The following is a 20,646-nucleotide window of genomic DNA, read 5'->3' on the forward strand; positions in this document are numbered from 1 at the left end:
TTGAAGCCCAGAGAAGGCAAGTCACGTAGCGAACGTCTCACAGCCACTGAGTGGTAGAGCCGGGTCCCTGGCTCCAGGGCCACGTGCGAAGGGTACTGCCCCGCACAGCACGGTAGGGTCATCTGTGTTTTCTTCAGCTGCAGCGTTGTCTGGGGTATGTAAGGCACTGGCATCTTATGATGAAGATGAAGCGTCTCAAGTTCTTACATTTCTGTGTTCTCCATTTCTTTCTAGAATTTCACAAGATCCGAATATTCTATTTAACACATAAGATGGTTGATACAAATCGTCTCATTTACTGCAGTGACAACGGATCTATTAAGCAGGCATTGCTGTAATACGTTATTTTTTTTCTACAAGTTTCCTTTACCTTTGTAAAAACAGTTGTTACATTTTTCAGCACCCCACCCCCAGTAAAAGAGTAAATATAGTTCATGTCAGTTTTTGGTTTGGGTACAGAAGAGGACTCAAGTCAGTCTCTTTGTCTTCCTTTAGTTGAGTATATTGCTTAGAAGTACACCGTATCTCAGGATTACAGAAACACTGATCAACTTTTCACATTTGAACGGCTGCGGGCTTGAAGCCCCCAGCCACTGGGTCCTCTGCGTGTCCTGTGACGGAGGTAGGGAGTGGTTAAAGTCTGGGTCCCCGGGAGACGGAAGCACGAGGGTTGTGCAAATGAATAAAAGGTCTTTAAAGCCCTCAGAAATTTATCTTTTGGTTCAATCCAACAAAAATATATTAAGTGTTTATTATTTGTGGGTCCTGCTTCTGGATGCCGGAGGTACAGTTGTGAACAAGTACCCGTATATTTACTTTCAATCCAGCAGTCATTTACTTTGAATGTACACCTCCACAAACAAGAAGTTGTGCAACTTAAGTGTGCATTTATATAAGAACATTGGGGGGGCCCCTCGGTGGCTCAGTCGGTTAAGCGTCCGACTTCAGCTCAGGTCATGATCTCACGGTTTGTGAGTTCGAGCCCCATGTCGGGCTCTGTGCTGACAGCCAGAGCCTCGAGACTGCTTTGGATTCTATGTCTCCCTCTCTCTCTCTGCCCTTCCCCCACTTGTGTTTTTTCCCCCTCTTTTTCTCAAAAATAAATAAATAAACATTTACATAAGAACATTGGTTGAAGCACCATGATAGGGTATTTTGTAACTGTAGGAAAGAATGAAGAAAAACTCTGTGATTTACATGGAGGACTTTCTAGGATATAGTAAGTGAAAATAGCAAAGTGTGTAAGAGTGTACAACATGATACTGTTTGTATAAGAAAAGAGGGATAAGTGCCCCTTACCCGTTTGTCCCATCCCCCCTCCCACAACCCCTCCTGTAACTCTCAGTTTGTTCTCCATATTTATGAGTCTCTTCTGTTTTGTCCCCCTCCCTGTTTTTATATTATTTTTGTTTCCCTTCCCTTAGGTTCATCTGTTTTGTCTCTTAAACTCCTCCTGTGAGTGAAGTCATATGATTTTTGTCTTTCTCTGACTAATTTCACTTAGCATAATACCCTCCAGGTCCATCCATGTAGTTGCAAATGGCAAGGTTTTCTTCTTTTTGATTGCCGAGTAATACTCCATTGCATATATATACCATATCTTCTTTATCCATTCATCCATCAATGGACATTTGGGCTCTTTCCATATTTTGGCTATTGTTGATCATGCTGCTATAAACATGGGGGTGCATGTGTCCCTTCGAAACAGCACACCTGTATCCCGTGGATAAATGCCTAGTAGTGCAATTGCTGGGTCGTAGGGGAGTTCTATTTTTAGTTTTTTGAAGAACCTCCATACTGTTTTCCAGAGTGGCCGCACCAGCTTGCATTCCCACAAAGAAATGTTTTTGATGGAGTATTTTTCATCATATAATAAAAATAACTTGGAGTGAGTTTTTGTAGGGGGAATATTTTGTTCAAGTAAATATATATCTCCAATTCTATATTGGAGATGTAATGAGATAATTAGAACTTTGTTTTGCTATTAAATTAATCCATTATTTTAGACTTCAGCACTAGGTGGGCCTGCCATCCGTTAATGGGTTGGATTCAGGGGGATTTTTAGATTTTTTTTTTTTTTTTTTTTTTTAGAAAAAAGTGTGTTTTATATGCCTACAAACACAAAGAATATTTTGTAGCTAGTCTAAGGAAAAGAGAAAAAGACAATGTAGTAAGAATCTTGGAGACTTCATTAAGGAGTTGACTTAATAATTGACTTTAAGATGATTTGGAATGAAAAACTATAGGAAGACAATTTGATTAACATATTGAAAGATCATATATTGGAATATGTTAGAATAATTTAGCTGACTATTTCTAGTTACCCATAGTTGAGTTCTTTGATTCCATTGCTTGTCATTTGAATAATAAAAAGTTTTATTTACAGCAGACAAAAGCAGCAGTATATAATTGATATTCATTTATTTTATTAAAGAAATCTGATTTGATAAAAACAATCAGAAAATAGTATTTTTAACGCTAGTAGTAAAATTTATTTTTTAATCCATAAAAAGCCTCATTTATTTTTATAGCAATTTGATGACACATCTGCTTGCTTTATTCAGCTGAAAAAGAAAATGTTGGTTCTTGGTGTTTGGTAAAATTGCTTTGTTAAATTATTTTCTAAATTGTTCAACTTTTAACAAATGACATTTGATACTAACACTAGAAAGCAATTTCAGCTAATTAAGTAGATCCCTCTATAAACCATTGGAACATTAAGATGACATACTGTTCATTCAAGATTATTTTAATTGGTACAATTATTGTAATTTTCTTGCAATTATGTGTTGAGCTAAAAGCTTTTGTCTAGATCATTTGAGGGTTTTTTTTGTTAACATACATTTAGGAAGAAGAAAGGGAGTAAAATAAAAACTATAGATAAAGATTTTCTGTCTACTTTTTATTACAACGTTTTAGACAACCATTGAAATATGTTAGTATAAAACTTTATTTCTGGTGTTTTTCAGTAAGCATTTTAAGCAATGATAGAAGTTTTTAAAAGATCAATTTAAGTAGTTTCATGAAGATAATGTTTTAAATTTTTGTTTTGACACTACTCACGCAATCTTTTACTCAGGATGATATGGTCAGAATAGTTTTGTGATAAGGATAATGCCATACTCTTAATTATTTAAAACAAGTTTTGAGAGAGCCTTAGAATGGTAGCCATGTTCCATTCATTGGAATAGCTATTTGCTGAATAGGCACTGTACGCATCTAACTTATACCTTTATGCTCAATTCAGCATCTTTAAATTATTCAGGTAGTGGTATTTCTGTACTTGGCATTTTTCATAATAAAATCTCATATCTTATGATGTTCATACCTGATACTCAGCCAAAATTTTCCTAAGTTTAACTTGCTCATTTCTGGTTATCTCCTGCCTCCCTTAGCTCTCACTGACCTCCTTCCTCCTTCTTTTATATTATTTGTTGTCCCTCCTCCATCATGTGACCCAGATTATGCACATGTCTATTTCTGTCGCATGTGGATTTAAGTCGTGAATTTCAATAGCATGAAAAACTGGATAATAGTTTAGATTTGTGAAGAAGTTGTCTCATCTCCTTTGTAGTACAAAGTACATCCTTTGTACTGGTGATATTTCTCCTAATTTTGATTTTGAGATACTAGGAATATTTATGCCAAACACTGTTTCATGCGTGGTACTTTTGGTGCTTTTTATATATAGTGTAGAATCTTAATGAAATTCTATCTTTTTGATATGATGTGACTTCTCTGCATGTGTTGATGTTGTCACCATTCAACATTTATTAAATTACTGTCTTGTATATAATTTTTGTCTCCATCTTTTCTCTCAAAACACACTTTCCCTGAATATGTACCACGTAAATACTTTATTCAGGGTAGTTCTTGTTGAGAAGGGAAAAGCTGAGCAAAGACTTGAAGGAAGCAGGAGAATTAGCCAACTAGATATCTAGGGAAAGCATTTCTGGGCAGAAGGAACAGTGTGGACAAAGGTTGTAAGACCAGAGAGTACCTGGAATGTTTCCGTAACAGCAAGGACAAGGGATTTGGTGTGGCTAGAGAGGATTCAGTAAAGCGACGGGGTGGGAGGTGAGGTCAGGAAGGTGTGGAACATGGAAGATCATTGTAAAGGTTTTGGCTTTTACCCTAAGTGAAATGGAGATCCATTGCAGGGGTTTGAAAAAGTTGTATCCGTACCCTGTATGCTCTAAGGTGCCTATTATTTGGCTCTATCAGTGTAACTTGGCGTAAGTTAGGGAATCCTATTGACCTAAGGGAGCGTATTTTGAGAATCCTGTGTCGCGAAGGGGATGGGAGTGGATCTTGGTGGGAACATTAGGGTAAATGAAGAGTTGTGCAGAGTAGGTGGGGATCCCACAGTAAAGATGAAATGAATGATAGAGAATGGCACTTAGCAGCGTGCCATGAAAGTGAGAAACATGTGAGCAACATGTGTAGACAGTCTGTTGCGGTGTAGTGAAGAAAACTGGTTAGTTCTAAACATCTCCATTAATTTATGACTAATTTCCCTGTATGTCTTGCCTGTTGTAATAATTTCTTGTTTCTTAAGATGATTTTATTCTTTATTTTCTAGTAAAATGTTGGATTTAGAAGCCTAGTTTTTGGATCATTTTTTAAATTACCTTCTTTCCTTTGGACTTGCCAGCTGCATGGTTTGTCCCCCAAGCCCCACATTTAAGCCCCTGGTTGAGAGTGAATGAAAGGTGGTTTCTGTAGCATTGGCTGATAGGTCAGTGGTGTAGAGGGCAACTAATGAGTTGCTTGTACAGTAATATTAATTTGATTTATGAGTACTATAAGATGGAAATGATGGTCATTGCGTGTCAACTTGGGCTCTACAGATAAAGAAAAATAATTGGTCAAAATTCAGTGTACAAGCATCAAGTTTATCTGGAGTTCTGAACAGGCCTAGCCTGGCTCTCCAGCCCATTCTCATGCTTTATCCCTCTTGCTTTTTACCTTTCCACCTGCACTTCTCTGTGGCCCATCCTTCCAACCCCACCTTATTCTTCTGGTCACATCTTAAATGCCACAGCCTCAAGAATCCTTTTGTGACCGGCATACCCCATTCTCCAAGATTTTACTAGATGTGTTCCATATATACTGGTGTGTTCCTTCATAGCACTTAACATAGTTACCTTTCTATAAATATTTGCATTTCTCCTTAATATTTGTTTCCTGAACTAGACTGTTAACTCCACGACTGTAACTTCCTTAAACCTTGCTGAATTCCTCGCTTTAGACGTTCTTGGTATGGAGTAGGCAGTAGTGATTATTTCTGAGAGAATAAAGAAATATGATGACATTTGGATCGAGCAAAGTATGGATTAGGGGAAGGTGGTAAATGAGAAGCCACATTTTATCTTGAAGAGAATACTATTCATAAAGACACCTGATCTTTGGTTCTAAATGTGGGTAAAATGTTTCCTTTGTTATTATACTAGTAGTTCCCTGGGTTAGGCACATAGTAAGTTCTCAGTACATAGCAATTGAATGGTAATTACATATTTCAGTCAGCACCTAGTAGTTTCCACCTTTTGTTGGGTGATACAACAGAATCAAAACAATGTATTTCATAGTCATTTCCTTGTAACTGTGAGTTCACCACATTTCTAAGGTTTCTTGCATTTATAATCCTTTTATGAATGCCATGGTTTGGAATTACTTCATATTGGCCCACCTTTAGACAGGCCCCTCCCACTTCAGTTCAGCTCCTACCAACAGGCTATTGTCAGTGTTGTTAAAAAGGCCTTATGAGTTAGCTGGACTCCCAATTTTGTTATGCTAAACATTTTGATCAGGTTCATTCATTGACAAATATTTATAGAGTCTTTTATGTATTGGGCATATGCTAATAAAAGTACTGGTTAGTATTACTTGAGTCTTCAGTATATGCCACACGTTGGATTAAGCAGTTTGCATGGATTTTTTAATTTAATGCTAACTCTGGGAGGCGAAGAGTGGGAGTTACTTGGGATCACACAGCTACTACTGCTGGAGCTTCCCCAGACCTATTTCTGGAAGCCAGGAGATGATCTGTAACTACATAGCAAGGCAGCAGATCTGAGAGAATTACAAATACAGAACTATACTAATTTTATTTTTATTTCCAGATATATTTTATTCATTTTCAAATGAGTATTTAGAATTATTTATTATATATCAATGGTAATATTATTATGTATCAACGGGCAGATAGGAAATTTTCCAGAGGATTGAATTTCTGCTCTATTAAAAAAATGCGGACTCTTACCAACTTAGGTAAAACCCCAAATAAATGCTTTATTCAGTTCTAATTGTGTCTAGTAACTGCAATAGGTTCTGTAGGGAATGCTTAAAAAAATCAGTTGTGATATTTGACACTTAAACAGCTGGTACCTCTGTTTTTTAAGCCTTTATATCATTTTTATATGCATTAGGTGGCTGTAATTTTTTTAGGTAGCTTTTCAATAGCTTTTCATTTGCTTTAAATAGGATAAAATTGATTTTAAAAATATTTTCTCATTTAAATTCATGATGCCATGTTCAGTAATTTTATGGAAATAAAATAAAAATAAAAAGAACAAAGAAAGAATTTTAAATGTTCCAAAGTTGTGCGTTTCTAACTCCAACATGAAAAAAGTATATTAACTAAGGTTGTTTGAAATCTGAAATAAAAAACTCAACTTCTCTAACGTATATGTTTTGATATGTAAAACAAAAATATTACTTATGCAGGTAATAATTATATTAACATAATTTATATTATAATACGGTACGAATATTATGCACATTTACATTTTAAAAAACCCAAGTCTGATTACTGAAGGATTCACATTTGCCACCAGACTGTCTATTTGTCTGTCTATCATCTATATGAAGTTATTTTTTTCAACAGACGTTTATGATTTTAGAACTTCAAGTCAAAATATTTTTAAGACTCTTTGAAATAGAATAAACAACAAACGTGCTGGGTAACCGAAACAGGTAAAGGGAGTGGCCGCTGTAGAGCTCTGCCGCCAGCAGCTCCTGGTAGCAATATCCGGGAAGTCCACAAGGGGGGAGTATTTCACTAGAGACATTATTAGCATGTTCAGCCAAGAAATAAGCCCTACTTCATTTTGCTCTTCCCTTTCCAGAGCAGGAAAACAAGGAAAGCACTTAAGTTTAAATATGAATATCTGACACTTTAAAGTTTAATTTCCATGCCTGTTTTTTAAAAGTGGCTTCACAGGACGTTCGTAAGTACTGAGACTCTTGATCACAGGCAAATGAGTGGTTATCTGATTTTATGGCATAGTCTTTATTAAGTTTAGTACTACCTTTTCCTCTTCAAATTCTTTTAAATGAGCTTTTGTGAAAAGGGTGGGTATGAAAAGGGAGTATTTGAAAGATATAAATAAATAAAATTGGTCTTTATAAAGATTTGTATTAGATTAAAAGTATTAAATTCTAAACATTGTAGAACTTGGGTTCTATTCTTATTAAACATTAAATCTTTAAGATAGCTTATCTAATAAAGGTTTTGTTTTTTTAAAAAAAATTTTTTTTAACGTTTTATTTATTTTTGAGACAGGAAGAGACAGAGTATGAACAGGGGAGGGTCAGAGAGAGGGAGACACAGAATCTGAAACAGGCTCCAGGCTCTGAGCTGTCAGCACAGAGCCCGACACGGGGCTCGGACTCACGGACAGCGAGATCATGATCTGAGCCGAAGTCAGCCGCTTAACCGACTGAGCCACCCAGGCGCCCCTAAAGGTTTTGTTTTAATCTGAGGCATATTCATAGACAAGCTTTGATTTCAGAACCTTCATTCTGTATACCTCCTTTTCAGAGTTTTATTTCAAAACATTTGCTTCCTCTAGATGGTTAATGGAAGAATCTTTAAGAATTCCAAAAGGAAACAATAATAGGAACATCTCTTACTGTTTGGTAGCACCTCCCAATATTAGTAGTGTTCCTCAAGCAGCTATGAAAATCGGATCTCATTTACTTTTATCAGAATATTTTTTTAATACATCTTAGTACAAACTCTTGATATGGGACAATGGGCTTTACATTTTTATGATAGATCGTATTTTCATATTGAGTCAGTTGCAATTATTTTGCCTCTCTTAACCTCTTTACCGAAGTCTTCTGTTATTACCCTAGCTTGAAACTATTGTTTTATCATCTGAATTGGTATTATCTGATCACTTGCGTGGCAGTAACTGGGTAGGCATTGGGCTGTAGTACGTGGTTTCTCAGGCTTCCCCCTCCCCTCCCCTCCCCCCCCCCCCCCCACCGTGGACACCTTTTTGCAAATTAAATCTTATGCACAACCCCGGTAAATAAAGCAGAATGAATATAAATTAATTGACTCAAATTAGAATGTTTCCTAATAAATTCAGTTAGAAAAATGAGCTGTTCTGAAGAACATATTAAAATTGAAACATGTAGGGGCACCTGGGTGGCTCAGTTGGTTGAGCGTCTGACTTTGGCTCAGGTCATGATCTCGCGGCCTGTGAGTTTGGGCCCCACGTCAGGCTCTGTGCTGACAGGTCAGAGCCTGGAGCCTGCTTCAGATTCTGTGTCTCCCTCTCTCTCTGCCCCTCCCCTGCTCATGCTCTGTCTCTCTCTCTCTGTCAAAATAAATAAACATTAAAAATGTTTTTTTTAATTGAAACATGTGGATGATCCCTGCATGCTTACCTTGGCATAAACCTCTCTTTGTTTCTGTACTTAGTTTTGGTAATATAATATCAAGAAAATTCTGAATCCTAGGTAGATTCAAATGTTACCAATTTTTAAACGTGCTTTGCAGTGGCAGGATGTTTTCAATTAATTTGGCTTCATCGGTCGGTCACCAGGCTTATGTGACAGCTGCTCACATTTCTTCTAATTGGTTGAAGTGCTGGGTGCTGCTTCTCTGACAAGGTCCTGTCACCTGAGTCATGTCATAAACTAGCACTGATTTCTGAACTGTTTATTACGCTCTGACTTGGGCACATCAGGTGGAGGAGTGCACTCGCTTGCCTAACTTTATGAAGAGGAAAGTGCTGCGATCTCGCGGTCCGTGAGTTCGAGCCCCGCGTCGGGCTCTGGGCTGATGGCTCAGAGCCTGGAGCCTGTTTCCGATTCTGTGTCCCCCTCTCTCTCTGCCCCTCCCCCGTTCATGCTCTGTCTCTCTCTGTCCCAAAAATAAATAAACGTTGAAAAAAAAAAAAAAAATTTTAAAAAAAAAAAAAAAAAAAAAGAGGAAAGTGCTGGACTGGATTAATTAAAAAAAAAAAAAAAAAAAGGAATTTATATCTGCACCTGAAAATGGAGGAAAAACCTTATTTCAAAGTCTGCAAAAAATTAAAACAAAAAATCAGGATGACCTGAGGCTTATATGTTGGTCTTCTTCAATGCATTAAAATTTAATATGTAACAGTGTTCTATCTTATTACATTTTAAGGAGTTAAAAATATGTATATCATTACTTAAGAACTCTGAACCCTGTCTGTGGCCCCCAGTTTGAGCCAGTGCAGGGAACGGGGCACAGGCTTTTGAATCAGGCCGGATGGGCACCAGCTCTGCCACTTACATCGGAGGTGACGTCAGGCCAGTTGCTTCACATCTCTGAGCCTCGGTTTCCTCATGTTAAAAGTTGAAATGGTATTTCATGGAATGTTTGGGAGATGGAAATTAGGTAAACTAGAGAAAACACCTGGCTCAGAGAATGGCAGGCTGTAGATGTTCGTATACAAATACTAGTACTTTAAAAAATTTTCTTCTCAATTCCTTATAACCTTCGAATATATTTTTGCTGTCAGATTACATGTAAGAACACACGTAATTTACATGTGTGTTCTTCACAGCATCTTACACAACACAGAGAAATGAAGGCGGTGCCTTATCGGTAATGTACATGAGCCAGTGCAGATACCTCTTTGAGCTTTTGTATTTTACCCTTCCTGTTTGTCGATCCTTTCTCATCCCTGTAGTTACTAAACTTGCAACCTTAAAACCAAGTTAAGTTATGCTTCCGGTGTCATTTTTACACCAAAACCAAGGGAGCTCAGATGTGGAAGGGATGGCATAGGCCAGGGCTTTCCTTCATTACTCTGAGAGAGAGAACATCTCCCACGCGGTGGGTGTGGGAAGCATCCACAGGGCTGTCCACAGGATGGAAGAGATCTACTTCAGCCCTCTGAAATAAGGAAACTGGAATTGAGAGAGGTTACAGGACTTGGCCCAAATCACACAGTTACCCAGTGACCCAGCTTTTCAAGTAAATTATTATTATTATTTTTTTTTAATATTTATCTTAGTGTGAGAGAGAGAGACAGAGAGCAACAGAGCATGAGCGGAGGAGGGGCAGACACAGAGGGAGACACAGAATCCAAAGCAGGCTCTAGGCATTGAGCCGTCAGCACAGAGCCCGACGCGGGGCTCAAATTCACGAACCAGGAGGTCATGACCTGAGCCGAAGTCGGACGCTCAACCGACTGAGCCACCCAGGGGTCGCTTAAGTTAATTTTGTTAACACCTTTTAAACAGTTCATCTCGTTACTTTTACTTGTCAAACATTATACCCTTATTCTGACTTAACCTGAGCTGGTGAAGTCTGGATTTAAGGATAGGTGCCACAGTAAGTACCCTGTTCTATCCTTTCAGAGCCCAGCCGGGGTGCAGTGTAGGTCTGTATTCCCAGAAATGACAGCCTGTAATGGAAAGCATCTAACACGTAAATAGGTAGTAAGTTTATACAATAGCTTCAAAGGGAGACTTTTACCCCAGACATTGGTTATACTATTTCCTTGGCTGTTGAACGCACTGCTGTTCATCACTGGATCGAATGGAATCCTCGCTGGAGAGTATTAAGCTGCGTTTCTTTTCGAGTGTAAATGCTTCTGTGTCAAAATAATTCAATGCTTTAAAAAAAAAGGGATAAGGAGATTTTTTAAATTCCACTATAATTAATGTACAGTGTTATATTAGCCGCAGGTGTACAATTTAGTGATTCCACAACTCTCAGTGCTCATAAGTGTGCCCTTATCCCAAGGATATTTTTATGGTCATAAAATTTTCCTTTATTTCTAGTCCTAGTTCATTTTTCAGTTTCTGACTACATTTGCTCTTCAAGCTCAAAGAAAGAAGCAAGGATGGCCGCAACATATGAACAAGACGTGGCCAGCAGCACCGACTTGTAAAGAAGTAACTTGGATAAGGGGGAGCTGTGTCATGTGAGGTCCTGGGTGTGGTGGCATCTCTGCCACCAAGGTCGTGTCTTGTGCTGTCCATGTGAGTCCTAGCTGAAGTCCAGCTGCAGTTATGCAAATTGCGGTCTTAATGATAGTCTACTGAGTTCGCATATTGAGCACTTAAAAAAATTTTTTTAAATGTTTATTTATTTTTGAGACAATGCGAGAGACAGAGTGCAAGCGGCGGAGGGGCAGACAGAGGGAGACACAGAATCCGAAGCGGGCTCCATCCAGGCTCTGAGCTGTCAACACAGAGCCCGACGCGGGACTCGAACTCATGAACTATGAGATCACAACCTGAGCCGAAGTCGGACGCTCAGCCGACTGAGCCACTCAGGCGCCCCTAAAATTTTTTTTAAATTACATTACTACATGTTTCTTCCAGTGTAAAAAAGTAATCTTGGGCCTTAATATTCTGACCAGATAGGAAATACACACTGTCTTGAAAATGTATACGCCTTCGGTGGGAAATAATCTTTTTAAAATGTAGAGGAAGCTGTTCTGCTAAGCAAAAGAGTAACATTGTTTAGCTCTCCCAGTGATTTATTTGGAAATTTAGACAAGTACTTTCATGGTTAGCATTATATAATCCTAATTGGATCGTCCTTAAACACATAAGTCAAACACATTAAATGCTTGAAACCAGAAACTAACAAACCTGAAGGCTTGGCATGATTACGTATTCACCTATTCACCGTGCCACATACACGAGTGCTTTGTTGTTTTCTAGTGGGTTACTGAATAGGACGCCTTTAAAATGCAGCATTACTTTTGTAAGCTTTGAAAAGTAGGTGCTAATGAGAACATTGGACCCCGCACTGTTGTTTTGAGAATGGGCTCTGACCAGTGCATGCAGGCGCCCCTTTTCCCTTTGCTCCGCTCAGTGTACTGGGCTCAACACAGCCTTGTGCTTGTGGGCAGTTGTAGTTCCTGTTACTTTGCTACTTTTGTTACTTTAGCTATAGACGCCCTAGGCTAGTGGCCTTTCCAATACGATGTGAAAGGTGACTCCTGGAATTGTTATCATGGTACTTTTATAGGAATCGTAGGAGTGATTGAAATTTAAGCGATGCAGTACCTCAGAGGGAAATGTATAGCCGTAAATGCCGATGTTAAGGAGGAAGAAAGACCTTCATAGCTTAACTTTATACCTTGATTAACTAGGAAAAAAAGAACACATTTTTAAGGTTTCAAAGCTAGCAGAAGGAAGGAAAAAATAAAGGTTAGAGCCGAGATAAACAAAAGATTAGAATAACTATAGAATTGACCAAACCAAAAGTTGTTTCTTTGAAAAAGATCGACAAAATTGACAAACCTTCTACTACACTGACAAAGGAAAAAAGAACACACAAATAACTAAAATCAGAAAGTGACGGTATTACCACCAATCATACAAGAATAAAAAGAATTGCAAGAGAATACTCAGTAGGTGCAGAAAAGGCATTTGACAAAATCCAGCATCCTTTCACAATAGAAACACATAGAAAACTGGGAATACAAAGGAGCTTACTCAACGTGAAAAGGCGTTTGTAAAAAAACCCACTGCTGGGGCGCCTGGGTGGCGCAGTCGGTTAAGCATCCGACTTCAGCCAGGTCACGATCTCGCGGTCCGTGAGTTCAAGCCCCGAGTCAGGCTCTGGGCTGATGGCTCGGAGCCTGGAGCCTGTTTCCGATTCTGTGTCTCCCTCTCTCTCTGCCCCTCCCCCGTTCATGCTCTGTCTCTGTCCCAAAAATAAATAAACGTTGAAAAAAAAATTAAAAAAAAAACAACCCACTGCTAACCTCATTCTCCATGGCGAAACACTGCAAGTTTCCCCACTAAGACAGAACGTGATAAGGACCCCTGCTGCTGTGGGCTGCATGTGTCTCTCCCAAGTTCATATGTTGAAACCCTGTTCCTCAAGTGATCGTATTGGAGGTGGGGGCTCTGGGAGATAAATAGGCTCAGGTGAGGTCATGAGGGTAGAGTCCTGGGATTAGTGTCCTTACAAGAAGAGACAGTTAGCTGCAAACCAGGGAGAGGGTTCTCATCAGAACCTGACTGCTGGCACCATGATCTCAGACTTCCATACTCCAAGAACTGTAAGAAATAAATGTTTTTTAAATCACCCAGTCTCGGGGCGCCTGGGTGGCGCAGTCGGTTAAGCGTCCGACTTCAGCCAGGTCACGATCTCACGGTCTGGGAGTTCGAGCCCCGCGTCAGGCTCTGGGCTGATGGCTCAGAGCCTGGAGCCTGTTTCCGATTCTGTGTCTCTCTCTCTCTCTGCCCCTCCCCCGTTCATGCTCTGTCTCTCTCTATCCCAAAAAAATAAAAAATAAAACGTTAAAAAAAAAAATTAAAAAAAAAAAAAATCACCCAGTCTATGATATTTTGGTATAGCAGCCTGTAGCTGACTCAGACACCCACTTTCACTACCACTGTTCACTATTATACTGGAAGATCTAGTGAGTGCAATTGGACAAAAAGCAGGAGGAAAAGGATCCAAATTGGAAAGGAAGAAATAACACTATCTCCAATCGCAAATGATGTGATCCTGTATATAGAAAATCTCAAGGAATCCACAAGAAAGCTGCTAGAGGTAACAAGTTCAACAAAGTTGCAGGCTACAGATCAACACAATATCATTTGTGTTTCTGTACCTCTCTATCTGAAAGGAAATTAAGAAAGCAATTCTAGGGCTGCCTGGGGGCTCACTTGGTTAAGCATCCAGCTCGATCTCAGCTCAGGTCTTGGTCTCAGGGTCTGTGAGTTCAAGCCCTGTGTTGGACACCACACTGGGTGTGGAGCCTACTGAAGAAGAAGAAGAAGAAGAAGAAGAAGAAGAAGAAGAAGAAGAAGAAGAAAGCAATTAAATTTACTGTTGCATCTAAAAGAATAAAATACCCAGAAATAATGAAGAAAAATATTTTTAATGTTTATTTATTTTTGAGAGACAGAGACAGACCATGAGCAGGGGAGGGGCAGAGAGAGAGGGAGACACAGAATCCGAAGCAGGCTCCCGGCTCTGAGCTGTCAGCACAGAGCCCGTCGCGGGGCTTGAGCTCACGAACCGCCAGATCATGACCTGAGCCAGAGTTGGACACTTAACCAACTGAGCCACCCAGGCGCCCCTGCCCCCCACCCCCAGGAATAAATTTAACCGACAAGGTTAAAGGCTTGTACAATGAAAACTATGAATTGCTAAATTAAAGAAGATCTAAAAAAATCTAAATGGAAATATATCTCATGTTCATCAATGGGAAGACTGAATATTAAGATGTCAGAACTACCCAAAGTGATCTACAGATTTAATACAATCCCTACCAAAATAGCCTTGTTTTGCAGAAATGGAAACCTGATTCTCAGATTCACATGAAATTGCAAAGCATCCCAAACAGCCAAAACAATCTTGAAAAGATTCTTCTTGAAAAAGAAGAAAGTTGGAGGACTCACACTTCTCAATTTCAAAACTTACTACAGACCTACGGTGATCAAAACAATGAGGCACTGGCCTAAGAATGGGGAGATAGACCAACGAAATAGAATTGAACATTCAGAAATAAACTGATACATCTGTGGGCTGCTTGAGCTTTGACGAGGGTGCCAAGCCCATTTCATGGGGGAAAGAATGGTTTCTTCCACAAATGGTGCTGGGACGACTAGATCTCTACGTGCCAAAGAATGAAGTTGGACCCCCGTTTCACACCACATATGAAAATGAACTCTTAAGTGGATCAACCTACTCTTTCCCAAGCGTAAATCTCTTTTCAATATCAGAAAGTGTAATTACAGTGAAAATTATTACAGAAGAATAGAGCTCTTTGGGAACAATGTATTTTTTCTTTGTATTCGTTCTACAAATATTTATTAAGCAAAAGTGATGTGACACTATTCTGCTCTAGGCTCTGGAGATACAATAGTGAACAAAACTGAACCTCTTCCAAGCTTTAAAGGAACTTACGGTCTAGAGGGGGAATAGACATCAACAAAATAATTCCTCTAATGATTATCAAATTCCGGTTGGGATATGTGGTGTGCAGGAAAGTAGATGTGCTACGAGGGTCTGCTCTTGGGAAAGACTTGCTTGAAGAGGCAGGGAGTTGGGTTGAGACAAAGGGGGAGTAGGAATTAGCGGGGTCAAGACCGAACAAGAGAGCGTAGTTAGCTCCTGAGGCGTTCTGGGTTTTCAGTGGTCTTTCCACACATGTAGACTTCACTTCATCTTTTGTTTCACACCCATTGGCGGTGGTGCTGAGGAGCTGTTTTCTGTCTGTGTTCCATCTCCATCCCGGAATCTCAAAAGTGCTCTGTGCATAGAGTGTTATTTAATAAATGGGCATTCACTGATCGAATGTATTTGAGCCCAGTAGGGGTTGAATTTGTCTTAAGGTAATAAAATTGTGAGGCAGTTAAGAGTGTTCTCTAAGTTTTTGAAGGAATTTTGTCTTCTTTTTAACCTTCTAGGATTAAATAATGACATTATCAGGCAGCTACTTTTAGATAAAGTGTGACAAATCATGCCTTCTTCATAAATTATGCTTTTAGAACCTGTTTATATTTTGATTTAAAATAGAAATTTTTTCCCCCATGTAATTTCAGACCTCATTTTGAATGCAAGTGATTTGAATGGCTTATGTAATTTCTGCCAGGGAATTAATACGGACTTTCTATAAACCACTGTCATTTGTAATCAAAATGCCTTTAACTTACATTGCCGTTGGCGTTAACAAGTATTGCTAGATTGGTAGCATAGAAAGAAATTGCATTTAAACTTACTAGGAGCTCATTGATGCCTGAGGCTTTATAATGCTTTCTGTGGGCCATTTAACTGCTGGCAACTTTAATTCACATGATTCATAATACTGGAAATTCAAATTCACTCTTAATTGAAAAGTGAAGTTACTTAAATTCTTTAAATACTAACCTTTGGAAAAATATCTGAAAAATAAAGACACATATGATTTTAGTGGCCCATTGCCAAAAGATTATCATTTACATAAATATCTCTTTCAGTGGAAGAGTTTAACGTATTGAGCTCAAAAGGTTAGAATCGAGACTTCAATCTGGAAACCAGCAGTAGACTGTTGGCTTGTGAACAGCAGTATTGTTCATCATATTGAGAACACTGTTCACATTCAAGTTTAAGCAGAGCTGGCATTAAAATTCAGTTAATTTGTTTCATGTGACTTGTCAGCTGTGTGTTTTTATCTAAATCTTTCTAGCTTCCCTTCTTAGTATTTTATGTTCCACTCCTGAAACAGATGAACTACCTTTTTAACTGTTTAAACTCTGAAATCTTGGCCACTTCTGCAAATGAGTCTTTGTAACCATTCTCCTAGGTTTTTCATTTCATTTAAAATATATCACTGATCAGTTTGAATGCCATTTTAATTTATTAAAAAGTAATCCCATCAGAGGGTTCTTCTGTTTTGTGCAGGTGTGCGTGAGTCCGTGCAAGGGACTCCCTGAGGCTCATTAACACAAAATCCTTGTCCTTGTGTCCTCACCAGCACCCTGTCTTTTCTTGTTTGCTAATTTTGTTCCCTGGGCTTTCCCTCGGATGGCTTTTAATATTTGGCTACTAGCCCAGGATTGGGTCTGAGCAGTAAAGGAATAGAAAATAAAACCTTTTTTGAAACAGGAAAAACCTGTACTAACTTTTTTCTAGTGTATGTAATTTATTTAAAAATTATCATTTACTTCTTCTTTTCTTTGCAAGCTAAGGACGGTGGTATTCCATAATAAATGTGGGGTTGAGAGCTGGTCAACTTCTCTTGCCCAGTTGCGTGGCTTTGGGCAGGCTGGCTCATTTGTCTGAGGCTTGCTCTGCTGTGTGTAAAATGGTAACTCGTTTAACCTTCACCAAAAGGTCCTCATCCACATGTGAAGAGCCTGAAAAACCTGCTTTCTTTCCTGTTCCCTAGCCCGAGTCCTGCCTGTGGCCAAAGGCGTTCTAATTCTGACCTCACACTTGTTATCTTAGTCATTTTGTAACTGCAAATTTTTTTTGTCCTTTTTTTTTCCTTAAAATTTTTTTATGATGTGTAATGTGTTATTTATTTTTATGAATAGATTTTAAGTTACATGTAGAATTTTCCTTTCTAATAGTGACATTAATGACCTTTTCCATTTGTTTCTTGTTTAAGGATATCAAAGAATATTCCAACAACTAAAGATGTTGAGCCACTGCTTGAAATAGATGGAGATATAAGAAACTTTGAAGTGTTCTTGTCTTCAAGGACCCCAGTTCTTGTGGCTCGAGACGTAAAAACCTTTTTGCCATGCACTGTAAACCTAGACCCCAAACTACGGGAAATTATTGCAGGTGGGTATTGGTAGTAAGTTTAATTTTTCTTATCTGAAGTCTTCAAAATGTTTCCCATTTCTAACTTAGCGATGTAAGTTTCTCTTGCTCCATGAGATACCAGGAAATACTGAACCAAGCACTACACAGGAGAATTTGTGGAATTGAGGATTAAGAATTTTGACATTTCTTAGAAAATGTTAAGTAATGTTATTTATTAAATTCACTTTATTCTAATATTTTTCATGAGAACCCACACACCTGACTTAACTGCTTTAGAGTCAGATTTTGAGATATAGTCACCATTTTAAGATGTCGGCCCATTATGGGGTGCCTGGGTGGCTCAGTCGGTTAGGCATCTGACTTCGACTCAGGGCATGATCTCATGGTTTGTGAGTTCGAGCCCCGTGTCGGGCTCTGTGCTGACAGCTCAGAGCCTGGAGCCTGCTTCGGATTCCGTGTCTTCTTCTCTCTCTGCCCCTCCCCCACTTGTGCTCTGTTTCTCTCTGTCTCTAAAAATAAATAAATGTAAAAAAAAAAAAAAAAAAAAAAAAACTAAGATGTCAGCCCATTGTAATTTTTCTGTGACCAAGCTTAATATGGGAGTCTTTATCCGAGGGGGCAAAATATGGTTATCTAAATTTTAACTTAAATTTGTGGACTGGAAATTGAGGATAGTGACGTTGAAGTTTTGGAATAATTTCACTTGTCCTTGAGGCACCACTACATGCACATGCACACACACAAAATCTTTATTGAGACACATTATCTTTGGTGTGGCACTGCTGACCCGCCTTTGAGTTTTCCGGGAGTTATGAAGAGAGAGCCTGAAACTACTTGTACATTCTTTTTTTAGGTACTAGTTATAAGGCTGATGTCAAGGTGTGTTGTGTGGCCATGGAATTGGTTGTGGTTGTTCAGAGATGGATGAGTCATATACTTTGCAAGCCCACAGCCTAGCGATCATTGTATTTATTAATATCAGACAGGTGTGAATTATTAATAGTAACACTTAATGGATCATAAACAATTGTTAGAATAGCACAAGTACCTTAAAAAGTCAAAGAAAAAATTATTGCTCTGGTAACTGAAGAGAAGAATCCAGATGTTGACTTTTCAAATGGTGACAAAAGCTTTAATGCAAACTAGTTGGGTTTTTCCTCTCTGGAATGACTATGGACAAGGTTTTCCGAGCCAAGATTTCCTGTCTCCTTTAAGCCAGTTGGAATTCTTGGCAAGTGAAAAAAGCATGTCTCTGTCTGGTAACCGAAGAAGGAGGTGATAGTTGGACTAATTACTAAAGTCCTGTTTTCTTTTGCCTTCTGGGGTATCATTTAATCTTTTAGATGTTCGTGCTGCGAGGGACCAGATTAATATCGGCGGACTTGCATACCCCCCGCTGCCTTTACACGAAGCTCCTCCAAGGCCACCGTCAGGCTACAGTCAGCCTCCGTCTGTCTGTTCTTCTTCTACTTCCTTCAACGGACCGTTTGGAGGTGGGGTCGTGTCTCCACAGCCTCACAGCAGCTATTACAGTGGGATGACGGGACCCCAGCATCCATTCTACAACAGGGTAAGAGAGTGCTGGGAATCCTCAATTTTAAGAACTTGTTTGGGGGAAATATCAGAAGTTTTCTGCTGTGGATTCTATTATTGTTTTGAAATGGCACTTTAGCTTTAAAATAGGAAAAATGTTAAGGTGGAATTTGAAGTACATGATTTTTTAAAAATCAAAAGAATTTTTCACTTGGATGGGTTCTAGATCTCAATGGAGTCTGAATGTTAGAGATGTTTTTTGTTTTTATAAGAAAGTGAACTCCACAGGGTCATCAGTGACTGTCCTGTGGTACGAAGGGAGCTGTTTCTCTATTTGTTCATAAAGAAATGTTGCATTTGTTATGTTTTGTGTAATTACGTTGGCATTTAAAAACAATGGTGAACTTGAATTTCCACAGTAGTTTAGTAAACCCATATTTAATGTGTGTTACAGCTTTTAAGCATGAGATAATGATGGCAGATGCTGCTTGTAGGATTCAGATGTTATTGCCAAATAACAGCCCGGTGGCCCATTTCTAAAGTTATATTTCAAGTTTTGGCAGTCATGTATAATTGTTTACTTAGTATAAATATGATAATTTTCTACTTAAAAAGATGAAAGCACAAGTATCAGTGGTATACAGACCCTGTCAAGGTTAGTAGCCCAAGCTACACCCACCTTACTGATCTTAAATACTAAGATTTCCTACTGGAAAATGGAGCATTGAACCCTCCTTGTGTACTTTCTGGAACCATGCTCTAAGGTCCGTTACAGTTTCTTATTTTTGTTGTCTCCCTCTTTAGTTTAATTTGAGAAAAACATAGAGGCTAGTATTCATAGGAGCCAACAACTGCATGCCTAAATAAATTTCACGTGAGCTAGGAAGAAAGTGAAGTTTAGAATAAATGTGGCAAAGAAGGAGTTCCAGAATTTAAATTAAAATTTCAGTTTTTGAAAAATGTTGGCCATCTAAGTACAGTTGACCCTTGAACAACACGGGTTTGAGCTGTGTGATTCCACTTATACCAAGAGGGTTTTTGGTGTTTTGTTTTGTTTTTTGATAAATACAGTACAGTACTGTAAATGTATCTTCTCTTCCTTATGACTTTTTTCTCTAGCTTACTTTATTATAAGAAAACAGTATATAATGCATACAACATGCAAACTATGTGTTATTTGATTGTTCTGGTCACCAGTAGGCTATTAGTAGTTAAGTTTTGGGGAAGTCAAAAGTTATGCATAGACTTTTGACTACTCGGAGGGTCAGCACTCCTAACCCCTGTGTTGTTCAAGCTCAACTGTAATTAGGGGCACTATTCACAGAGGTCCTGTGAATAATGTTATTCTACTCTTTCATTCAGACAGGGAGAAAAAGGTAGATCAGTAGCATTTTATAATGTAGTCCATATTTACAAAAGTTAACTGTGGGGTAACAGTGTTGAAATGCAGGTTTTTTATTTAGCAGTCTTAAAATCTGCTGTAGTTTCACATAAAATGGCTCATTGATCGGTCGATGACAGTTGAGGTTTTGAAACCAAGAAATTTATTTATTTTTTTAATTTACCATGCCATCTAGGCTGATGTGATGCTTTAATAGCATTTTATCATT

General features: G+C 38.7%; 1 protein-coding gene across 1 annotated transcript in view; it reads left to right on the forward strand.

The window, feature by feature from the left end:
• KIDINS220 (kinase D interacting substrate 220) overlaps positions 1-20,646 on the forward strand; it is a 96,297-nt gene that overhangs the window by 54,273 nt on the left and 21,378 nt on the right. The window contains exons 23-24 of the mRNA XM_045055005.1: positions 17,343-17,521; positions 18,847-19,073. Of these exons, the coding sequence (XP_044910940.1) occupies positions 17,343-17,521; positions 18,847-19,073 (406 nt within the window). The remainder of the gene's footprint in view (positions 1-17,342; positions 17,522-18,846; positions 19,074-20,646) is intronic.

This window comes from Felis catus, chromosome A3 (assembly GCF_018350175.1).
Source record: "Felis catus isolate Fca126 chromosome A3, F.catus_Fca126_mat1.0, whole genome shotgun sequence".
In the NCBI taxonomy this organism is placed as follows: domain Eukaryota; kingdom Metazoa; phylum Chordata; class Mammalia; order Carnivora; family Felidae; genus Felis; species Felis catus.